We start from the raw sequence: 23,570 nt of genomic DNA on the forward strand, positions 1-23,570 counted from the left end.
CCTAGATCTCCATGACCAGCCCATAGACACCCAGTAGGCCAATTATGACCAGTCGACCAGCAATGCCAGGGTGTCCACGACCTGTACCACAATCGGCCAGCACCAGAGCTGAAGTCAAGTACTGCACGTACAGTCGGCCACCTACCAAGATCTCCTGCCACCACAGAAGTGCCACCCAAGCCACAGAAAAAATGGGAAAATAATACGGGGAGTGAGGAAAAATGAGAAAACACTTGCAAGAGCAGGCACACCCACAACAAAGGCCCTGGTGTCAACAGAAAGACAGGAGATGACTTCTAACACCCCCTCTCAGCTCCTAGCTGTGAAACCAACCACGGGGAGCTGGGGTGCCACCTGAGCAAATCCTGAGATAGTGACTTCGTGAAGAGGTCCACCGTACTGTCCTCCGTCGAACAGAATTCTGGCAAGATGTCATCATCCAACGATCTGTTCACGAACAAAGTGCCTCTGGATGACCATGGGTTCCTCCAGTGGAAGCCCAATCCTGCAATGCAACCTCTGCAACCTCACCACCTCACAAGCAGCCCGGTACTCTGCCTCTGTCAACGACAAGGCAAAAGATAACTGCCTCTTACTGCTCCATAAAACTGCTCCTGGGCCTGAAGTAGATCTCCTCGTGTCCGGATCTCCTCCCCAAACTGAGTCACTCCAACCGTGGAGTCGGATTCCATCCATCAATCCCCCTTCTGTGTAAAAGAGTCCATGATGCTTCGCATGTCGCAAAAACCACAGGATACGCAATCCTGCATCCCAAAGAGTCATCTGCAACCATGAGCTCAACTGCCTCATCAGGAAGCTCCCGTCCAATCTGGTGTCCATCAACCAGATCAATGAACTATTATGCTTCTGAGTCAAAGAGGCATCACACTGCTCACAAGGATCAACACCGGTTACGGTGCAAAGCCAAGTCCTGGACACCTGCTGAAGACCACGCAAGGCCTTCTGAAACCTGTCAACCACCCCCTCTGAATCCGGAACCACAAAGCCTAGAGTATGCACCTCCTTCTGCAAGTAATCAACTGCCACCTGCCTAGCTTTCCGAAAGGTCCCCGTGGAAAGAACATCCTCATCTACAAGAGTTTCTTTGTCCCGAATACTACGAGACATCAGAGCATAAGTTACCTGTTCAGTTTCCTCTGACTGACAAACACAAGAACCACCAACATCAGTACTGGAAAGTTCTTGCCAACTGCTGCCATCAACTGACAAGCTATCCACCATCTGGTCCCGGAAAGCCTGCACCTGCAGCGTATCCACACTTAAGTGGCCATTACCAGACTGCCACTCATCATAAACCTGAGGACCTGGGAGAGAGAATGCTGAAAGCTCGTAAACTCCATTCTCCACTCTGCCTTCCCAAACCACCTGGCCTGTTGCTTTGTCCCAGAGAGCAACAAAATGCTCATCAAACTCCACCCGTACGCCAGTCTTGCAAACCTGCTGACAACAAATGAAAACCAAGTGACGGAACATACAACACCTGGGAGGAATGCTTCCCCCCTCTGCCATCGGGAACTATCTCCATCCTGCCCTCACTATGAACTGGGATAGTGGATGTATCCCCAGTAAGAATGTGACCAGAATACCTGCAGAGATCCTGTAAATCTGAACGGGAAGGAGTCATGTGCCTAGAAGCACCACTGTCTAGAATCCACTCCCGAGTATCCGTTGCAGAGACTCCTCCAACCTCCTCCCTGCCTGAAGAAAATGAAACATCGGTGTCCATCACCTCCAGGTGCACAAAAGCCAGAGTCTTCATGATTGCTGCTGAGAAATCTTCACCCTTCTCACTCTTTCGCTTGGGACACTGCCTCCAATAGTAGCCTTTCTCGCCACAATCATTACAGGTCCTCTTTGCCTTTAGCTTCTCGCGGTTAGCGACGGACTTCTTCTCAGAAGACTTCTTCGATGAAGCCTTCCCTTTGCCCGTGTTACAGCCTTTCGACCGTTGGCCAGTTAAGGCCTCCGAACCTCCATCCTGAGGAGGGTTCGTGAATCGTTCCTCCTGGTCCAAGACCATGGGCACAAGCTCCTTCCACGTGATGGTGCTGAGCCTGCCACTGGTAATCAAAGACGAGTAAAATGTTGAGTACTGAGAGGGAAAATGCGACAGCAACCTTATGGCCATGTCCTCTGACGATATCTCCTTCCCAACCTGAAGAACTTCCTGCTGAAGAGCCTGCAGCTTGTTAATATGCTCCCGCATCGTCAACAACTTTGCAGGGCTCATAACCCGCATCTGTACTTCCAAGGAGATCCTCTTCATGGGCAATACCCTGTTGTAAAGAGAGGCCAAATGCTGCCATATACCTCTGGCCAGCGTCATAAGCTTTACATGATTGATTACCTGCGCTCTGCAGTTGAGGAAGATAAACGAACGGACCCTAGCGTTGACACGATCCCACATCTGTGCCTGTGCCTCCCGGTCCTTTCGGATCGACGGTAACTCCCCTTCCTCTACTTCCGGCCATGGAACCCCAACAACGATGAGATCAGCGAGGTCGTAAGACTCTAGAACAGATTCCATCATAACCTTCCATATGCCGTAGTTGTTCCCGTCCAACTGACGGTCCACCGGGAACGTGGGGAGTGTAGGGATCTTCACATGCCTCTCGGCCATATCTGACAGATCTGCCATTGCGGGGATGTACTCTGAAAAAGGGTGGGTGCGTGGGAACAAAGAAAAACTTACACCTGCAAGTGGCTGTCCAGCAAATCAGCCCGCCGTCCTCTTGCTTCTCCTCTTCCCGAACAGTCCACCAATCAGCAACACAACACTCCCCCTCTTGCTCACACAAATCCCAAGAACTATCTAGAGCCTAGGCTCTGATACCAATGACTAGATCTGGGAACACGAGAGCAAAACACAATGCAAAAAATAACATCACAAGAGAGAGAGAGAGAGATAGAGGTGTGAACTCTGCTCTATATACAATGTAACTCTGCTCTATATACACAAGGAAGATTCCGGAAATGATACAACTTGACAAGGGGACTATGGGGCCATTTTATATGGCCCCAACACTACAGTCGGCCTGCTCATAGGCAGCCGACAGGCCTAGATCTCCACAACCAGCCCATAGACACCCAGTCGGCCAGCAATGCCAGGGTGTCCACAACCTGTACCACAATCGGCCAGCACCAAAGCTGAGATTAGGTACTGCAGGTACAGTCGGCCACCTACCAAGATCTCCTGCCACCACAGAAGTGCCACCCAAGCCACAGAAAAATTGAAAAAAGCGAGGAAAAATGAGAAAACACCTACAAGGGTGGGCACACCCACAACAAAGGCCCTGGTGTCAACAGAAAGACAAGAGATGACTTCTAACACCGCACTCCATCTTTGGACACAATATACCCAAGATAATGTATCTCTGACAAGAAGAACTCACTCTTCTTTGCATTTATGAAGAGTTTATGCTTACGAAGTTCTTCAAAAACAATGACCAAATGAGCTCTATGCTCTTCTTCGGTCTTCGAGAAGACTAGGATGTCATTAAAGAAGACACCTGTAAATTTCCTGTACCCACAGAATATGCGATCCATCATTCTATTGAATGTACCCGGGGCATTTGTAAGACCAAAAGGCATAACAAGATGCTCATAAAGCCCAAATGCTGTCTTGAAAGCAGGTTTGTGTACATCCTCAGGCACTACACGCACTTGATGATATCCACTCTTGAGATCAATGCTGTCCTGAAAGCAATTTTGTGTACATCCTCAGGCACTACACGCACTTGATGATATCCACTCTTGAGATCAATTCGGCTAAAGCATGCCGATCCATCCAACTTGTCAAGGATGTCGTCTATGCGTGGAATCGGAAACTCATTCTTGATGGTAAGCTTATTCAAAGCTCTATAATCCACACATACGAAAGGATCCATCCTTCTTTTGAACCAAGAGAACGGGTGAACAATATGGGGAAGAGCTTGGCTGAACCAAACCCTTCTCAAGAAGCTCATTCACCTGCTTCATAATCTCCTCTTTTTGGGATGCACTTACACGATAGGCTGGCCTATTAGGCGGTGAGCTACCCGACACAAGATCAATGCGATGATCTTCCAATCGTATGGGTGGCAACTCATTTGGTAACTCATCAGCAAAACAATCATTGTGCTCTTGCAAAAATTTCAGCCTATCATTACTAAGAGTGTTTACATGTACATTATTTTCCTCAACATGATCTCGTACAAAAATCAAGTATGCAAAAACACTCTTTTTCATTACTTTCTTAATTTGTACATGAAGGTGATCCTGTTGGTCTTGTAAGCCTTGCACGGATCAATACGTGTATGCCAGGGCTTTCCAAGCAATACATCACAGGCATTCAAAGGCGCCACAAGAAAATCCTCATGATCCACATAGCCTTGAATGTGTATGCACAACTTGCCAAAAATAGGCATGACCTGCACTTCTCTACCAACAAAGGCAGCCCCTGCCTCAATTTGCGGACCCATGTCCTCCACTTCAATACCCAAAGCAACTGCCATCTGTGTGGATATGAAATTTTCAGATGCACAATCATCAAACATGAACAAAGAGGGCTGATCCTTGAGCTATCCCCAAGCTTTACATACAACCCTGTCTTTGCTATCATGTGAAGTGTTGCCCTGTACATCCGGAACCATATGCACATTAGGCTTTGATGCATTTGCATTATCACGCTTCTTCTTGTTCGGGCATGCCTTAGCAATATGCTCGGTGCTACCACAGGTAAAGCATTTCTCCACACTCATATATTGCTTTTTCTGCTCCGGAGTGAGACCATAGTCTCTCAATTTGAAGGGACGCTTCTTGGTAGTGTTATTTTCAGCCTTTGGACCAATTTTATCTTGATTTTGGTCCTTTTTAGGTGGCTGTCCATCATTTTGCAGGTTTTGGACAGCCCTCTCTTTGCCTTGAAATGAGGGTTTAGCCTTATTGGATCGACTCAATTTGAGTTCCAATTGCTCGGTGGCGGTGGCGGTTGCTATTAGTTGGTGTAAGGTATGACCAGGATACATTTGTAGTTCCGCTTTGTACACGGGTTGCAATCCTGATTGAAACCCTCTCTTCCTTTCTGCCTCGGTGACATGCATAAATGGAGACACCTCCAAAAGCACTTTCCAAAACTTTTGTACATATGCATTTACCAATTCCCCCTCATTTTGCTTCACCCAATCCCACTTCATTGTTATCTCATTCAATGCATTGGGAGGCAAGAATTGAGCATGTGTCACCAATTGGCCGACCATTTGGTCCATCTCCAGTTTTTGTGTCTCGTTCACTTGAGGCCAGGCCAGTGTCTCATAAGAAGAGGCGAGTATTTTTGCTTGACATGGACGGGAGCCAGATTGGTGCCACCCGTGTGTTAGCAGGAAGGTGTCATATGGACGAGAGCCAGACTGGTGCCACCCGTGTATGACCTGGACTGTGTTCTATCCATCGGATTGTCACGCCATGGAAGAGCCAGTATTCATGCCGTGTCTTGCCTATGGGACTGTCACTCCATAGGGAGGCTCGTGCCTGGAACTGTGTCTTACCTATGGGACTGTCACTCCATAGGAAGACCAGGATTTATGTTTTACGTCGTGCCTTTTTGTGCCCGACAGATTTTTTGTACTTGTTCCATGAACGGGAGATATGTCCATGATACTGTTTGCACATGCATTCATGTTTTGCATGTTTTAAACTGTTTTCGCATGACTTGTATTTTTGTGTTTGCCTACTTGACGTGTCACTTACTGAGCAGGGACGCCTGCCAGTGAGTTGTGAAGTTTGCTCTGTCTTCTGACAAGTTTTGTTGCATGTGAACAGGTGGTAAGTGTATTGCACATGTTGGTTTAATACTTTATTTTCTAACCTTTTGTTTTATAAGGTTGTATGTTCACATACACTTAAAAGTGGGCACCCACTATGGGCACCCACATAGGGGCCAAGGTGGGGAGCCACACTTAACCTTTGTGTGTGTGGGGGTGGGTGCATGGTCACCTACCCACACCACCATGAAGCTGGCCGCCCACATGCAAACGTGGGGAGCCAGCCAACTCTAATCGTTTACTCCACTCCAACCTTTACAAAAAGGAGCCACCACCTCTATCGTAGAGAAAAAGCGGCGATCATCTCCTCCGCTTCAGGCTGTGCGCTTCAACCCTCAGGCTGCTCCTTCTCGTGGCTCTCAGGCTACTGCAACTCCACAGGCGGCTATGTGCTTTCCCATACATGCGGCACAGGCTGCTGTTCCTTCAGCAGGCGGCTGCCATCTTCAGCAGACTGCGCTGCCTACTCAGCAAGCAGCTGCCACCTCCAGAAGGCTACGCTCCTGCTCCTATCAGGCTGCAGCCAGGCGCCTCCATTTCATTCGGCGTTTCTGCACATAGGCGGCGGCTGAGCCCTGCACACAGGCAGCGGTGACTGTTCTGCACAGGCTGTGCTGCCTCTTTTACAGGCGACTATGTGCCATCATCAGCAGGCTACACAGGCTGCATAGGCTGCGCCGCCTCCACCAGTAGGTGGTTGTCCCCTCCAGCAAACGGCTGCCTCTTCTCCACTGCAGCCAGGCGACCACACAGGCTGCTCCTCCATTGTGTGTACTTCTCCTACTCAGCAGGCGACGGCTGTACCCTGCATACAAGCGGCTCCTGCTTATTCTCCCTCGGGCGGCTGTACCTTCTGTGCGTGGCTGCTGTTCCTTCAGTTGGCGGCTGTGCTCCTACAGCCAGGCGACTCCTCTTCCACAGAAGGTGGCTGTGTCCTACACAGTGGGTGGTTGTTTTCCTTTATAGGCGGTTGTGCCTCCTTTACATAGGCGGCATCTCCTTTCTTCAGGAGGCTATACTTTTCCCCAGGCAGTTATTCCTCTCGACATGCTGCTGCACCTTGGTGTCCCTCTCAAGTAGGTGCACACAGACACCTTGGGTATTGGTCTTCCATCAGCAATCTAAAAGTAAGTGAATTTCAGATTTAAATAAAGAACTTTGTGGTAAATCTGATAAGGGATTCTCTCTACGGCTAACACCCGTTCGGTGCCGGGTAGTCCCAGCTTTTGGAGAACCGCGGTCCAAAGGTGCCAAGATCGGAAGAGCGCCTGTTTGTGCATGGTCCTGGAACACCAGTGGGGTGCTCTCCGCGGAGTCCAGTGAAGGCACAGGACCGTAGAGACTGGACCACTCAAGTGGTCGCTCTACTTCGAACCTCTTGTTTTGGTACTGTATTCATTTGTACATGGACATCATCTGGTTCTTTGAACCCATAGAGCATTGTATTTGTTAAATACTCCCAATAATATATCATATATTGAGGGGGGGGTCGGCCCGTTCCGGCCCCAGTGCTGGTGTCCATCTATTTCATTTCATTTCATTTCAAATTTCAATTGTTATTAAGTTGTCCATTTCAAATTGTGATATTAAGTTGTGCTATTTCGCGTGTGGGTGTCCAACGGAATCTATTGAACTCTTCCCATGATCTAACAGGATTCGGTGGTGAGAGCTTCTCCGTGAGCCACCAATGGGCAACAGTGCCTTTCATAAACATGCTTACATGCCGGACCATGGATTTCTGAGTGAAATCCTCATCATTGAAAGCAATATCAAACTAGGCAATAAAAGCAAGTGCCTTTGATGCATCATATTCCCCATGATATGTGTCAAACTTCACAGATTTGTCTCCGGCTTTGAAGTCATGAGACTTTGATGCATGTGCCTGCATCTCAACATGCTTTCTCCCATGTTTGTCCATTGGGACACCCCCTGCAAAAGGTGATGCATAAGGCATAGATACATGTGCCCTGTAAGCATGAGGCATGCCTGGCCCCTCAACATGCATTGATACATTTTCAGCCATAGCTTCTCCCTCACGAGCACACTCGAAGGCATGAGTGGCATGAGAGATACGCGGAATACCTACACCAACAGAAAATTACAACCCATGATGCATGTGTTGCGCATGCAAATTTTCAGCCGGCAATGGCATTTGACATACATTTTGACCACTGCCATAAACATTGTATCCTTCACGGGCTACATGAGGTATTCCTGCATGGCGTGAAGTCACTGATTGTTCCTCTCCCATAGCATGGAGATTCATCCTCTTAGACATAAGTTCTTGTTCGGGCACCTGTGGGGATTCCAAGACATGTGGGATGGTTACCTTTTCTTCATAGGCATCCTCGGTACGAGCCAAGTATGCACGTGCTGCATCCCTCGGTTGCATGTGCAACTCTTGAGCAATCATTGCCATTGCATGATCCATATAAGATTCAGCTTTCTTGGCCTTCAAACGGTTATGTACCAATGGATCCTCGTGGCGGTAGAGGTTCAATTCTTCTTGTTGTGCATGGAGAAGAGCCTGCATACGAGTAAGTTCAGCCCTCAAGACTATGGACTCTTCTTCCTGCATCTTCTCTTTGCCACCGGACAGCTGTTCCACATATTCATGTTCCCTATTGTGCACCATATGAGTTTGCTCATCCTGTAAAGCATTGGAAGCATGCATTTCATTGTCCCTACCTCTTGTGTTAGCATCTCCAACATTCATTGTATGGCTGTCCATAATGTTCTAAGTGTAAAGATAGCTAGTGTTCACGGTGATCGTCTCTCACGATAGAAGTGAAAGAGAACCGTATGCTCTGATACCAATGTAGCTTGGTTGAACACAATGCTACTCAATACACTTAAATACACTAAGATTTTATGGACACTTGCTCAAATACAAGAAGTAAATTACTGAATTGACAAGAGACCCACAATGAGCGGAACGGCCGACCCCTCCCTCAAATAAAGTATATTGATCTTGGGAGAATCAAGTACATAGTGTCATGGGCATTTCTGACCAGATTTCCATACCAATGCATATGAATACAGTATTGCAAACAAGTGGTTGTCGTTGTAGACTTGCAATCCACACTACCCTCTCTAGTGCCCGTGTTCCCTACCATCTGCCCTCTATTGTTCCACCAACACATGGTAGCAACAATCTGTAAGAGAGCACGTAGGACAAGAGAACACTACACAGTGTATGTGATCTTGTAATCCGGTTACTTCCTCCTGCTACTTGCTTCCATATTTAAGCATTAAAGCTTACCAATGGCAAGTAGAGTCGATGACAGCAGAAGTCTTCGCGATGGAAGTCCTTGGAGTGAAGAGATCTTCGATTTGTCACAATTCTTCGCGACAAAAGTCTTCAAGAGGATGAAGGGAACTTTGGGAAAGCTTCCCCTATGGTTCAGCTTGAGAAAGGAGGGCTGAAATTAGGGTTTTAAGTAAAAAGACCAGAAATTACAGCAGTAAAGTCAGCTGTTTTGCTGAATTTCAGTCATTGGGACTGTATAGGAGAGTGATTAGCATCCGGAATCACTCTTGGAAACTTGAAAATCACTTTAGCAAGCTTGGAAATGGAGTTGGGAAGGAGAATGTGCAGAAAATGCAGCCCAACAGCCCTCATGAAGGAGGTGCCAATCTCTAGAGAGAGGAGGAGGAGAGAGGTAGTGAGTTGTCCAGTGTAGGTGGCAAGCAGGTGCTTTGTGGAGCAAGCTAGAGTGGACACATGGCTGGTTACTCCCTTTGTACAAAGGGGATAAGGTCTAGGCGGTGGACATTGGGTTATATCCCCTCGGGACATCAGTGTGTGTGAAAACCGGGCTAGTCATAATTTATAAGTGAGTTTTGGTTGCCCAAAACTTAATGAAGTGTGTACACACTCACTTATAAATTAGTGCTAACTCCTAAGGCTAGGTTTATGACCAATACTTACCACTTGTCACATGCCACATAACCATGTCAGCAGACAGTTTCACACGCACGGTTCACGGGCGGGCGTCCCCTTACTCGGAACTACACATTGGTCAAGCAAGCATAAAAACAGCATGTAATTTCAATTGCAAGCAAGCACGTAAAGATGCTATGCAATGCAGCATTGGTATGGGCAATCCCCATTCATGAGACTATACCAAAATAGACGTGCTCCAGGCAAGTACACGAGGTACCAAACCCAATGGAACACCAATGCACCAAGCATGTCCGGGCATGTACACGAAGACACAAGTCCCAACGGAAAGCCAAGTCCATAGTATCACATGAGTGGCATCAATCCCCGGCATATACAACTGCCATGGACACCAGTCCAATGTGCATACATGATAAGAAATCACGGGTGGACCAATTGGGTGGCCAAATGGTGACACTTAGCATTCATGGATTCATTAATTTGAAGATTTTTTTTTGCACAATACATAGGTTGGATAAGGATAAAGTTGCAATGGCTAACTGTCACCTCACTGGCTGTCATGTGCACGCTAGGGGCAAGCAGATTGGCGAGCTAGAGTGTAATATGTTGTGGCCGGACATGTGCTCTTCTTCGTGCTGAGCTGCATTCTGATCTGAGACACAAGGCACAGAGGAAGGTTTGGAATGCATTGCCACATTTGATCACCGAGGAGCTGTGTGCCGCTCTGGATGCCCTTTTTTCTATGCAGGAATTCAGTCATGCTCTTCATGCCTTACCTCATGGTAAGTGTCCAGGGGAGGATGGCCTCTCCCTGTTTTTTTTCACTACTTTTTGGGATGAGATTGGGGCTGAGATAACATCGGCTTTGCAGGAGATGTGGGACATAGGTTCTATGCCTTCTTCTCTCACTGAGGGGCTTATTTATCTTATTCCTAAGAGCGGGGATAAGACATTGATTGGCCAATGGAGACCTATCACCTTACCTAGGACTGTCTATAAGATTCTTGCTAAGGTAGTGAGCATCAGATTGTAGCCAATTTTGCAGGATGTTATTCATGATACCCAGAATGGTTTTTACACGGCAGGAGCATCTTTGATAACATTTTCTCGTTTTGGGAGGCCGTCGAATGGGCTAAAGCGAGCAATCAGTCCTTAGCCATTCTGCTCTTGGATTTTGAGAAGGCCTATAATAGAGTGGATTGGGACTTTCTTGAGAGTACTCTTAGTCGTATGGGCTTCTCTCAGAGATGGATCAAGGGAGTGGGAGTTTCATGCATGTATCGTGATGCCCACAGTAGAGTTCTTGCTTGCGGTGATAGAGGAGAGCGGTTTCAGATTTCTCGCTCAGTAAGACAAGGCTGCCCATTAGCCCCTTTATTATATATCATAGTTGCAGAGGCCATGAGCATCTTTCTCCGCTCCACTGCTGGTATTTCACGATTGAGGTTGCCTCTTCGTAGTCATGAGGAGTTGGTTGACTCTGAGTTAGCTGATGACACAGCCCTGTTTTTGGAGGCTTCACATATATGCTTATGTTCCTTCCGGGTAGCACTAGAGGAGTTCTGTTTGGTAGCAGGGGCACTCATTAATTGGCACAAATCTATTGGTTTTTGGGTTAGTGATTCACCAAGAGTTGATTGGGGTGCAAAGCTTGGTTTTACTCGGATCAGCAGAGGATGTACTCCTAGATATTTGGGATGCCAAGTTGGGATTGATATTTCTCCTGCGTGGCAGTTTGCTCCGGTACTTATGAGTATCCGGAAGAAGCTCCTCCATTGGAGCTCCAGGAGATTAGATTTAGCCTCCAGAGCTTTGGTGGCTAATCAGGTTTTGCTTGCCTCAACTTGGTTTATTGCCTCTTGTTGGTGCTTCTCTCGTGCGTGCGTTGGCCAATTGCGGAGATTGATCCACAATTTTCTCTGGTCGGGCTTGGATAGCACCTCAGACACTCGTGCCAGGGTAGCTTGGCTCACAGTTATTCACCCCAAAAGAGAGGGGGGCTTGAATATTATCAATCCGGATGTGCAATGCAGAGCGTTGCTTTGCAAACTTGTGGTCAGAGGTTTCCTACCAGGCACTTAGCCTTGGAAGGATTTTTTCTTGTCTCAGATTTCTAGATGTACACCCAGGGTCGGGAGAGACTGGATGCCCAACACACGTTTTTTGTTCACAGAGGCTGATATTAGGGCACCATCTTCCCCTCTTATTGCAGCCATTGTCAGAGCATGGAGAAGCATGAGATATTTTTTGCAACAAAGGCTTCCTAGGTCTTTGGACGAGGCTGATCGACAACCTATTATGTGGAACGAGTTCATTAGGGATGAGGCTGGTCGGCCACTTGGTGCATCTCATTATATGCAATGGTCAGGATGGGAGAGATGCGCATACACAGTTCTTGCTTGGAAGACCTTTAAGAGTCTTCCGGAGGATCGGAGAGTTGCATCCACTTAGCATCTTAGGGGCTCTCACATTCGTATTGATCAGATTGATGCAGCTATTCCGCATGAGTGGCTTTCTGGGACCTTTCACGGAGACTATCATCCGAGTTGGCTGGGAGTTTTTTCGAGGATAGGCATACCTCTGCAGGTCATTGCTCTGCCAGGCCAGGAGGATACAGATTTCCTCATGTATTCTATCAGGCCTGGTGGGAGATTGAGGAGATGTAGTATGAAGGAGATCATACCAAACACTAGGCTTAGTCCAGTGAGGATTGTTGGTCGCTCGGGGAAGCACTGGTTCATTGACCCTTCTCCTCAGATAGTGACTCATGGCTCTTGGTGTTTGTGGCTATACGGTGGCAGTCCTATCAGATATCTTCAGTGGGATCCAGGAGAGTGGGAGTGGATTGATGCCTTCTATCCTTTGAAAAGCCTTCCTTTTTTCAGTTTCACTGTTTGGAATGCCAAGCTTCTCCTCACTCGACAGATGCATAGGATCCCTACTCTCGGGCCTCATTGGGAGAGCTATGATATTTCTCCAGTGATATAGCGCAGATATTGGCATAGACTTTGGCACTCATACAGAAGAAGCCAAATCTCTCATTTCTTTTGGTTATTCTTACATGGTGGTCTCCCTACCAATCAGTGGAGATCAGTTTTCAATGTAGTGGGGTCTTGTAGCCCAACTTATGGGCAAATTGAGTGGCCGAGCCATGCATGTGACTTGGGGGGCAGTTGCTTGGCTCTCCCAGTCCGGTCCACAACTTTTTTATAAGGGCAATGGTACAAATTCTGTTTTTTTCATTCGTAGAGGTATTGCCCAGCATGTCTATTGCAGGATGTTCCTCACCTTGATTATACACCCCCTAGACAGAGGATTGACACCAGTTGGGAGATTATTGCCAGTATTACAGCATGGCAGATCTGGAGAGCTAGATGCACGGAGGCTATTGAGGGTGTCCAGATTTTTGGGTCTCAGTGCATTAGTACTATATGGGGTGATATTATCCACACTCTTATGGCTACTTGGGCTCGCATTCAGGAGTCCTCTCATTCTGCGCAGGCGAAGCGTGTGATATTTATGCGGGAATGGGACCATGGCATCTTCTTTTCCTCTAATACCACAGGTCTTACATGGCATCATGATACTCCTCAGTGATTGAAATCACCTTACATATTGGGGTGATTCTATTCTCTTCCGGCTTATAGCTGTGATTGTTGTATGTTTTTCTCATACTTGATAGAAGTCTCTTTCTGGGAAAAAAAAACGTGAGCTGTTCATTACAAGCATAGTTTTTTTCATACTCGTATGGAAAATATTCCATACTTCCATACCCGTATGCGTATGGTCACGTATGGAAAAACTTTTCATACTCCAACCAAAAAAGAAAATGTTTTGCATCTTCTCTAGACATAGAGATTAATTGTCAATGTGTGTAAACGGATGAAACATGGTCAATTTGTGAAAACCATGATAGACCATCTATCATGGCTTTCACATACTTTAAGTCTCTCATGGTTTACTTCTTTGAAAATGGCATGTCTACCCTTTAATTTAAGAATCAAGTATGAAATCCCACGTATGGAATTTCTCCAAGGTTTGAACCATGTATGATGTAAACAAGTTACAGTAATATAAAGTCCGGAGTTTGGATTCTGGCTCTACATCATTTATGTTTTTTCTAATCCCAAAATCTTTGCAGTTTCAAGTTTCTTTGGTTTTTTGTGTCATATGTAGCATGTTTTTCCTTAAATTTAGGGTGCCGTATGATATCCAAAGTATGGAATTTCTTGGGAGTGTGAACCCTACTTTTTTCATACTTCCATACCCGTATGCGTTTGCCGTATGGTTGCCGTATGGAAAAACTATGATTACAAGGATGTTTTTTTTATATATTTATGGCGTGACTCCATGCTATACATAGGAAGTCAACCTCTTTTGGGGGGGTTGAGATGCAAAAGCGAAATGACATATATATCTCTCTCTCTCAGGCGGCTCATATGTGCACTGGCCGACCGCAGTTGTATATGTGTGCTTCTTCCTTTTTGCTGGCCGCCTTAGAGCATCAGAGAGCAGGCTGTACAGCAGCCACCTACCTTCTCCTTTCGCGTGTTCTGGGGCTGCCCGCCAGTAGTGGACAGCAGGCCGACCACTGCTGAGCAGTTTTCCTCCTCTGTTGGCCGCTTTCAAAAACTGGCCGCCTACAGGCCACACATAGAGCCATACAGAAAAACTGCATGAGCACACGTGAGAAGCATCCTTGGGAGGGCGACAGTCATTTGTGCAGTTTTCTGCTGGTCGTTTACAGGCTGGTCCACAGCAGGTTGTGTTTTGACTTCCTTTAGTCGCCTACAAGGTTCACACAATACAGCATCTTCTCTACCCTCTTGTTAGACTGGTTGATGCTGAGATATGGGCAGTTTATCAAGCTGGTTATCAGCTGGTTATTGAGCCAAATCAGATCCTACAACGCTCGGTTATTTGTAGAAGTCTCTGGCTTCAAGCTTGTGGAAGTCTTGGAAATCTGGTGTTGAGAAAACACCCTCATCTCTCATATTTGTAGCACTCTGTAATAGAAAACATCATTCCAAAAGGAGGGTCAGCCCGTTCCAGCCTCAGTGTTGTGCAATGTCTATTTGTGTCTTTTCTGTTCGGTGTTTGCTCCTTTGTGGGATTAAATCTTGTTGAGAGATGTAATTGTGGTATTGTGTGTACGTGGGAAAGCACCCTAGAGGTGCAAGATATTGTGGCAAAATAAGAATGCCACATGTAATATTGTATGGTGTGTGAGTGTTGACCAAAAGAATGGAAAAGGGAGTGCCACATGGATGATGATGTGTAAAGTGGGATAAGACTAGAAAGCCTATATCATTGTATGATTCATTGTGAATGAAGCAATAGAATTGAGTGTTGAGTGTGCAATCTCTCTCTCTTGTTATGGAGTTTTTAGTGTGGTTTAATCCACCTTAATTATGTTGCTTAATCTATGTCCTTCACCATGATCAATCCCATTTTTGGATTGTTAACATGGTATCAGAGCTTGGGTGGGCTCTTGGTCATGGTGAATATTTATGTATAGATTTCTTGGTTATGAGTTCTTTGATTAAGCATTATTTTCAGTTATTATAAAAAAAAATGCACACTCATATTATCATTTGGATTTGCATTTGTGAGGATTTGAGAGAGATTTGGAACTGCCATTCTCAAGTTTGAGAGGAGATTTGCAACAAGGAGGTTGCATAGAAGCTGCCCAAGAGTTGCAAATGGGATTTTTGCAACATGGAAAACCTGCTCATCATCATGGACGCTGAAAATGGAGATTTCAACAAATATGAAGGCTATGGAGTCTTTGGCGTCAACAAGGAAGCTGCCAAGGAGATAAAGGTGTTTCAAGAAGGTTGGTTTTGTGAGTTTTGCCTCAAGTTTTTGTTATTGAGCATGGAAGAATGCTCAATGTAAAGAAGGGTTGCTGATTTTTGGGATGAGTGAATCCCATGGCTCTTGCAAGTTGGCAAAGAGCATTTGTAGAGGTGCATGCTTATCTATGTGAGAGGCAAGCAGTAATGGGCTGATTTGCAGCTCATGTTGGAGCATGTTGAAAGGGCATAGCTCACAGAGTTGCTCATGGAAGATGGGCAACAATGGTGGAAGCACTTAATAGCTTTCACATGTTTGGCACCTGGAGATTTCTTGAGAAATCTAGTTGAAGGCACCCTTGGAGTGGTTTCCTTGTGAGAGAAGCCACATAGAAAGCTTGCTTGTCAAAGATGGAAGAGGCAAGTAGTTATGGAGCTCATGTGTGAGCTCAATATGGCAATGTAAATGGATATGATGAAACCTTATGAAAGAGGTTGAAGAGGCAAAGATTTGTGAATCAAGAAGGATGCATTCGTGAAGCATGCTATGGCAAAAGACATGCAATTTGGAGCTCAAGGAGCTCACAATAGCCATATTTATGGCCACACTTGGAAACCTCAACTTGGAGGTGTGAAGAGGAGAATGAATGGCAGCAAGAGCAAGCAAGCTCACAATAGATTGAACAAAAAGTGAGCAAGAGAGAAGCTCGTGAGGAGAGCAGCAGAGGTAGTGGAGAAGATGTCCGCGCCGATATGGAAAGTCCAGCTTGATGAAGATTTGACTGCAGTAGCTATGGCACATGGTTGCCATCTAGATTGTGAAGCGTGGCCCATGGTGAAGAAAGCAGTAGGTTTGGCAAGGTGTACAAGGGGGTTTTAGAGGATGGAACTACTGTTGCACTGAAGAGAGAAAAACTGACTTTGGAGCAGGGTGTAACAGAGTTTCACTGGGCTTCACTATTTACATACAGTGAGAAGATTCAAAGCTTCAGCTATGGTAGTAGAGCAGTAGCGCATAGCAATACAGGGAACGTAGGAGAATCCTACATGTTAAAACCCTATGATCTCTCTAGATAATTGTTATGCATAAACATACATAAATCAGGCATAAACTCAACTACCCAACCACCCCCGAGCCCAAGGGATGCACACATGAATTATAAATGAGATACATCATACCTCTATCTTGATGTCCCATACCATCAAGAGGTATAACTCCAATCCAATAGCATGTAGCTATAGTGTGAAATGGTAGATGAGTAGATATGGACCTCTACACAAGAGACCATAGCATAAGCCTCCAAGCCCCCCAAGCCCCCCTTGAGTGTGCCCCATGCCCCTATTATATAGGAGGGCCCTCAAGTGACTCTTGACTTTCCATTTCCCATGTGTGACCCTTGGATGCCTGACCCTAACCTTAACCCTTAAGGTTAGTCCTAACCCATGCTCCACTAGAGCTTGTTCCCATGCTCCCATGCTAACATAGCACACATAATGTACATATAACATACTTCGCCTCTCTCAAAACATTGCACTCTTGCAATGAAAAGAAGGAGAACTGCGCTGAACAATCTCAACCGACTCCCAAGTCGAATCCTCTTTTTCCCTATCTTTCCACCTAATTTTAACCTCAAGGATTAGTCAACTACAAAGTTTTCTTTCCCTGAATTCAAGTACCTTATCAGGTTCATGTGGAACATAGGATAATTCTTCGACTTCAACGAGTTCTTGAGGAGTAACTGTGTTATCCTCACCTCCCAGTTTCCCTTTCAATCTATTGATATGAAAGACTGGATGAACTCTAACATGTGGAGGTAGTTTTAAGTTCAAACGCAACCGTGCCAATCCGATGTATAACTCGACAACCAGCCCATAAAGAAAGCCAACTTGCAAAATTCAATTACAGCATCTACAGAGCAGTCCCTCATTCCTCAACTGCCCATCCACTAACCTAACAACTGAAGTACCAGCCTTTAGCAAAATCAAACCACAGATCAAGGGCAGCACAAAACAGCAACTGGACTCCTTCCTCCAACTTGAAGAGAGTGCATAGTAAAACATCCTAAGCTAGGAGATATCTTACAAGATCGGAAGGGAAAGGGAAGAGAGGTGGAAAAAGGGGAGGCCAATACAGGCAGGTGCGTGTGATCATTTCTCTTTCCTATCATTAGTTGAATAAGCCAATAAAATGAGTTTCGTTTGTGCTAATTGGCCTCCTTGACGTTTGAAGATAGGAAAATTTTAGACAGCTTTACTTGCAAACATTTTATTTATAAGCAGATGTGTCTTATAGAGATTCCTTCTTGAAATCTACAGCATATGGTCCAGTTGCACTCCAGTGGACCAACTCACAAAGGATCCCACAAAAGCGCCAGAGAAGACCTCTAAGAAGGAACACAAAGAATCCAACACACATGAGCACAAAGATTCCATTGTGTATGAGTAATCCTAAGCTCAAGAACACTAGACACAAACACAAGCCCTTTGGCCACCCAGGAGACCATGTGTGTACGAGTAATGCTCAAAAAACACTAAGACACAAACACAAACCCTTTGGCCACCCAGGAGACCACAAGTGCCCTCAAAAGTTGATCTGTGCTTACTTCTGAATTGAGGATTCTTTACAAAACCCACTAGAAGACCATACCTCTTCGACATTTTGGGCCGTCTTTGCTGAGGTTTCCATGAAAATCAAGCCATTCTCCTTTGCAAACTGTTCACCTTCTTCTGTGCTCACTGCTCGCCTGTGAGCCAGGTCACACTTGTTTCCAATAAGCATAATAGTCATATTTGAATTAGCATGATTTCGAGCGTCCTCTAGCCAGCTTGCTAAATGATTGAACGTTTCCCGCCTGCAGGTTTTTTTTGTATGAGAACAAGGGCTGACAATATCCATCCAAAAACAATGTGGAAATTTCAAAGACGCAACTTACCTTGTGATATCGTAAACCAGTAAAGCACCAGCAGCTCCACGATAGTAAGACCTTGTGATAGACCGGAAAGATTCTTGGCCAGCCTAGGTAACAAAAGCATGACAATCCCGTACATGGTATTAGTTGCCTTGAATGCTTCCGCTTTTTACTCTCCAACACGTGCAGTTTATTCACTTAAAAAGACCTGATTTTGGATGGCACTGCAATTTACCCAAAAGACTTTCTAGGATCTCCTAAAGCTAAGGTGTTTTCCTCTCCATGATCTCCTACCCCATGTCCTTAGAAAGCTGCTGCTTCTTTTTTGCAAAAAGGAGACTTCTATTAAGTATGAATAGACCATACAAAATCACGGCTGGAAGCCGGAACAAAAAAACTCTCATCCCAGAATGTAGGGAAAGCTTTCAAAACTGATGCACCACATATGCTTATCATGTGTGTAAAATTACAAAGCCCTTCACCCATACCATAGACACACAAGCAGCATTTGGTGAAATCCACACTTGTGAATTTTAGTCAAACAAATGACTATAAAGCATTTATTGCAGCCCATGCGCTACAATCAAACTGCATTAATGACAAAGGAATGAGATGCATACTTGTGTTTATATTATTCAGACAACCTACAAAAAGCAAGGGCTATATACTCCGCAACCTCAACACCAGAAAGATCAAAACAAGTAGAACAATCACGACTTTCATGTGCAATATGGCAGTGCATACACGAATCCTAATCCTTGGCAGCTTGTAAATTTGATGTAGCAATGCATACATAAACCGTAATCCTTGGTTAACACAGATTTCCTGTAGCAAAAATCCTTAAATGTGACAACCCCACACATGTGATGTCAGGGGGTTCAACCTCACGATTTTTTGGGTAGGATGTTAACTACCCTTATACATTCTTTGATGAGACAACCCCGCACATATATACTTTGATGTGGCTACGCTGCACATGCATGCTTTAATGTGGCACCCAATAAGCAATGCAGTTTTAGTTAGCACCTTGATGTCGCAATCCATGCATACTTATGGGCAGTGTAAACCCTTGCAGTTTGGAACCAAATTTTTGAGAAAGCAAATTAAGATTGGTGCCTTGATGGAGGATTGGTCTTACCGTGTCCCAAATTTGCAGCTTGATTGGCTTGTTGTCAATGGTGATCATGCGGGCACCAAACTCGACACCTATGGTCAGATCGTGCACAGGTTGAAAGCGCTTATCTGTGAATTGCAACAGAAGGCACGATTTGCCCACCCCTGGAATTGCACACACAAAAGTTCGTCGCCCGATCCATGGTTCAGAACAGATGTAACACTAAAACAGAACAGGTTTAACTATAACACAGAGAAGATTAACCCTAAAACATAAAAGCACAGAAAATTGGCTCCGGAACAGTAAAGAATAACCCTAAAAGCACAGAAAATTGGCTCTGGAACAGTAAAGAATAACCCTAAAAACATAGAAAATCAACCAGCAAATTAACTCCATAACTGCACCTGTGTCCCCAATAATTATGTACTTGAATAGATACGCGTAAGACATGGCGGCGTGGAAGCTAGGCTTTCAGATCTGTGCTAGGGTTTCGGGCTGTTTGGCTTCTGCGGTGGAAACGCTACGGTTTAGACTCTCTGCAGAATCGTTGAAGACCTTGACTCTCCTTGATCTGATCTGAAGTAGAGAATCAGGTTTGACAAAGTGAGAGAGTAAGCTCTGTGATGATGATTGGCCTAATTTATGACTTCAGGACTCAAAGCCAGGAAAAAAACTGACATTCGCACCTGTTGAAAATTAGTTAAATCTGTGTGTGCGTATTTCACCCAAATATATATGCACCCAAAACCTTTTTTTTTGGTACATTTTAGTTAAATAATTTTGGTCTGCGTGAAGGCTTCTTTGTTTAACATCTGCATCAAATTAATGTTTTAATTTAGCAACTTTTTTTTTAATGCAAAGAAATTTATATTAAGTATCAAAAAAGATACAGCACCCTAAGGTGAACACTGGAGCTTATGGACTTTCCTAAGCAGTAGATCCACAGTAGCTTTAATCTTCCCTCTCTCCCTAGTCGTTGCTAATACAAGACCTTCTACCACTAGATTCCTTACTCTCCCTATGGAGCTATAGTCACAGCTGGATCCCCTGTGTAGTAAAGCATTCCTAGATTCCCATATCCTGCTTAGTATCAAGCCTCTCAGTGTTTGCCACACTTGATATATGGCAGGGTTCATCCTGCCCTTGCATCCAATGACTGCTTGCTTCCAGTTGACCTTGTCATGCACTCCACAGTCACTGAGGATTCTGTTGACTGCTGCCCACACAGGGTACACCTCCTTGCACTCCCAAAAGGCATGCCTCATAGATTCCTTATGGGTTTTGCACCTGGGACAGTAAGGGTTCCCCTGGCTCCACTTGCTGGTTATGCCCCTAACTGGTAGTTTCCTATTCAATATTCTCCACAGGAGTAGGTCCAGTCTGCCTGAGCCTGTAGAGCCCCATGTCTGCCTGGCTCTCTGCCTGCAATAATCCACTGTCAGAGTGCAGTTTTCCTTCTTCCAGGCAACAGCTATTCTCATAGCCCATTTCTGTCTAGACACCTTGGGTCTTATGCTTGGGAGGGACCAATACTTGAAGCTAACCCTTGTGGTCACCATTGGGGAGGTGGGCCATTCCCTCCTGATATTGCTCAGTACATGAAGCATCAGTCTTTGCTCTACATTGTTAAGTGCATTCCATCTACCAGCAGGGATCAGCCATTGTTTAGTAGTGGAGCACCAGATGTCCTTGAACTTTGCCAAACCCTTTGCTTCCAGCCTTTTTGCTACTCTGGGGTTAGCTTCCACTGCTGGGACACCATTTTGCATTGCATCTTTGCAAAGCCATATGCTCTGCTCAAGGGATGAGTCGAACCGGGAACCCATCCATACTACCTCCTTAGTTGTTGCTTTTCAACTGTTTACTAGCTTCATGGTAAGGGAGGAGTTCCAGCCCTTTAGCTTGTCAGGGTGCATTAGCTTATCAATCCAGCTTGTATTGAGCCATTGGGAGCCTTTAAGTGAGGCCCGCTCAATTCTCCACTTAATGATCTGAGCCCAAGGTTGTGGGCTGTCCAGTTTGGGAATCCATTTGTTAAGCAGGCCTTGAGCCTTAGCTATGATATCAGGGATCCCCCAGCCCCCTTCCTCCCTAGGAGAGCAGATCTGCTCCCATGAAATAAAGGACCATGACCTCTTATCTGCAAAACTCCAGAGGAATTCTCTGAACTGCATTGCAAGCTTGTTCCAGTCGTTACCTGAGAACTTCAGTAGTGTGGCAACATACACAGGAAGTGCCATGAGGATGTGCCTTAGTGCAATGATTCTGCCAGCCAAGCTGAGTCTTAAATGGGCCCTTGCTTTGATTTTCCCTCTGATTCTATCACTAAACCAGGTAAAACATTGGTGGGGAGTCAGCCCCAGCCCTATAGGGCAGCCCAAATATCTGATAATCTTCCCAGGACCCAAGTCCTTCAACCCCAAAGAGGCCAAACAGTCAGCCCTATCAGAGAAGCTCAGTTTAACACACTCTGTTTTGTGAGGGGCAATTTTGGAGCCTGACACAGCACAGAAGTTGTCATACATTTGCATCAATCCCTTGATAGATTCTTCACTGCACTGCACTATGTTGCAGTAGATTTTCACGGCTATCTTCAACACTTGTTCATTTCTCTTATATCTTTTGCATGCTTCTCGACGCAGCATATACGTGAAAAAAACCAGAGATCGTCCAAACAAAGAACCTTGCACGTCTTTTTATCGTCTTCCTCCTCCTCCTCCTTTTCTGTATCCTTTGAGGGGTCCTTTCTCTCATTCGCAAAAGGATCGTTATCATGTGTGGCCATCTAACTTCTTTCAGAGGACGAGCTCGCGAGCAACTCCTCCTCCCACCCACTGCGTGTAGAGACCAGCAAGTGCTTGTATGAGTCTATCGGCCGCACGTGATAACGATCCAGCGTGTATATGCAGGCGCAAGCACATAAGAGCCGTGTAGGAGGGGGGTGGCGTGAGAGACGTGTTTGTTTGAAATATGTAAAAATACTGACGTTGGCAAGTTATATTGATGTTGGCATGTTAATATTGAATGCGGAGAGAGAGTCGTTACCCAATGACCCTTTTTCCTTCTCTTTCTTTCTCTCTTGCACCTCGACTTCCCTCTCAATTTTAGCTTGGATCGCACCTCCACTCCCCCTCCTCCTCTGCCTCTCCTTGGCTGATCGCCTGCTCCGCCTCATGCAGGGTTGGTTACGTCCGTTCAAGGGCATGTGAGGCATTCATGAGAGTTTAGACAGAGAACGAAAAATGCTATGAGAATCGCAAGATTTCCTGTTTTGAGGAGGGGGAGGAGTCTCACGGAGGTGATGGCGAGGATTACGGTTTCCGAGTTACTCCACATGAAACAAAAGGCAAGCATTTTCTTCAGTTGATTTTTTTGCTTATCATTTGGGAGTCTCTAAGGCTTTTTTGTACATGCACTAAGCAATCGTCTCTTCGTTCTCTACCTAAGCAGAAGTGCCACCCCATGCCCAAGTGGTCTGCCACAATAAAGAAACCCTCCACTCCCCCTTCAAGAAGATGGTGGTAGAGTCCCCTCCTAACATGAGACTCTCCGTTCAAGAGCAGGTTAAGTCCTGATGAGAGTTCAAACGGAGAAGAACGCCGATAGCAGTAGCTAGCCATATGGTGGACTCGTGTCCTCACTTCACACTCAGCTTCCTCCGATGGTGCTCGAAAACTTGCTCAAAGGTCGTCTGCAAGGAGGGTCCTTACCGGGAATTGACTCGGAAACTGGCCTTTCTCCGCCCAGGTGCTTTCTTTTCAACGAGGTCTTTATAGGACTTTTTTTTGGTCCTGGGTGTTTTCACATTGATTAAGCCATTTTTTATTATTTATTTATTTTTTTAAGTTTCTCAAATCAAAATGATGCGGTGATGTGTGACGTGGGCTCGCTGCAAAAAGTCGTCGACACAAAGAGGGACGTCTGTATCTTACTGACACCAAGGCCAAGTTCACTAAAAGTTATCAAGCAAAACACCATCTATATCTCCATATTTTAATCTGGAATAGGTTGCAAATAGGGCCTTTC

General features: G+C 45.6%; 2 protein-coding genes across 2 annotated transcripts in view; both read right to left on the reverse strand.

The window, feature by feature from the left end:
* LOC147608778 (ras-related protein RABB1c) overlaps positions 1 to 20,225 on the reverse strand; it is a 38,607-nt gene extending 18,382 nt beyond the window's left edge. Inside the window, exons 1-4 of the mRNA XM_086788334.1 lie at positions 19,949 to 20,225; positions 19,569 to 19,708; positions 18,455 to 18,537; positions 18,169 to 18,373 (exon numbers count right to left, since the gene is read on the reverse strand). Coding sequence (XP_086644460.1) covers positions 18,169 to 18,373; positions 18,455 to 18,537; positions 19,569 to 19,708; positions 19,949 to 19,994 — 474 coding nt within the window. The 5' untranslated portion in view covers positions 19,995 to 20,225. The remainder of the gene's footprint in view (positions 1 to 18,168; positions 18,374 to 18,454; positions 18,538 to 19,568; positions 19,709 to 19,948) is intronic.
* Positions 20,226 to 21,397: 1,172 nt separating this feature from the next.
* On the reverse strand, positions 21,398 to 22,329 carry LOC147608780 (uncharacterized). Its single transcript, XM_086788311.1, has 2 exons — positions 22,228 to 22,329; positions 21,398 to 22,135 (listed from the first exon to the last, which is right to left on the reverse strand). The coding sequence occupies exons 1-2, from the start codon at positions 22,327 to 22,329 to the stop codon at positions 21,398 to 21,400; spliced, it is 840 nt and encodes a 279-aa protein (XP_086644437.1).
* Between the last annotated feature and the right edge of the window lie 1,241 nt (positions 22,330 to 23,570).

This window comes from Cibotium barometz, chromosome 52, assembly GCF_041138505.1.
Source record: "Cibotium barometz isolate CiBa-2024 chromosome 52, ASM4113850v1, whole genome shotgun sequence".
Taxonomy (NCBI): domain Eukaryota; kingdom Viridiplantae; phylum Streptophyta; class Polypodiopsida; order Cyatheales; family Cibotiaceae; genus Cibotium; species Cibotium barometz.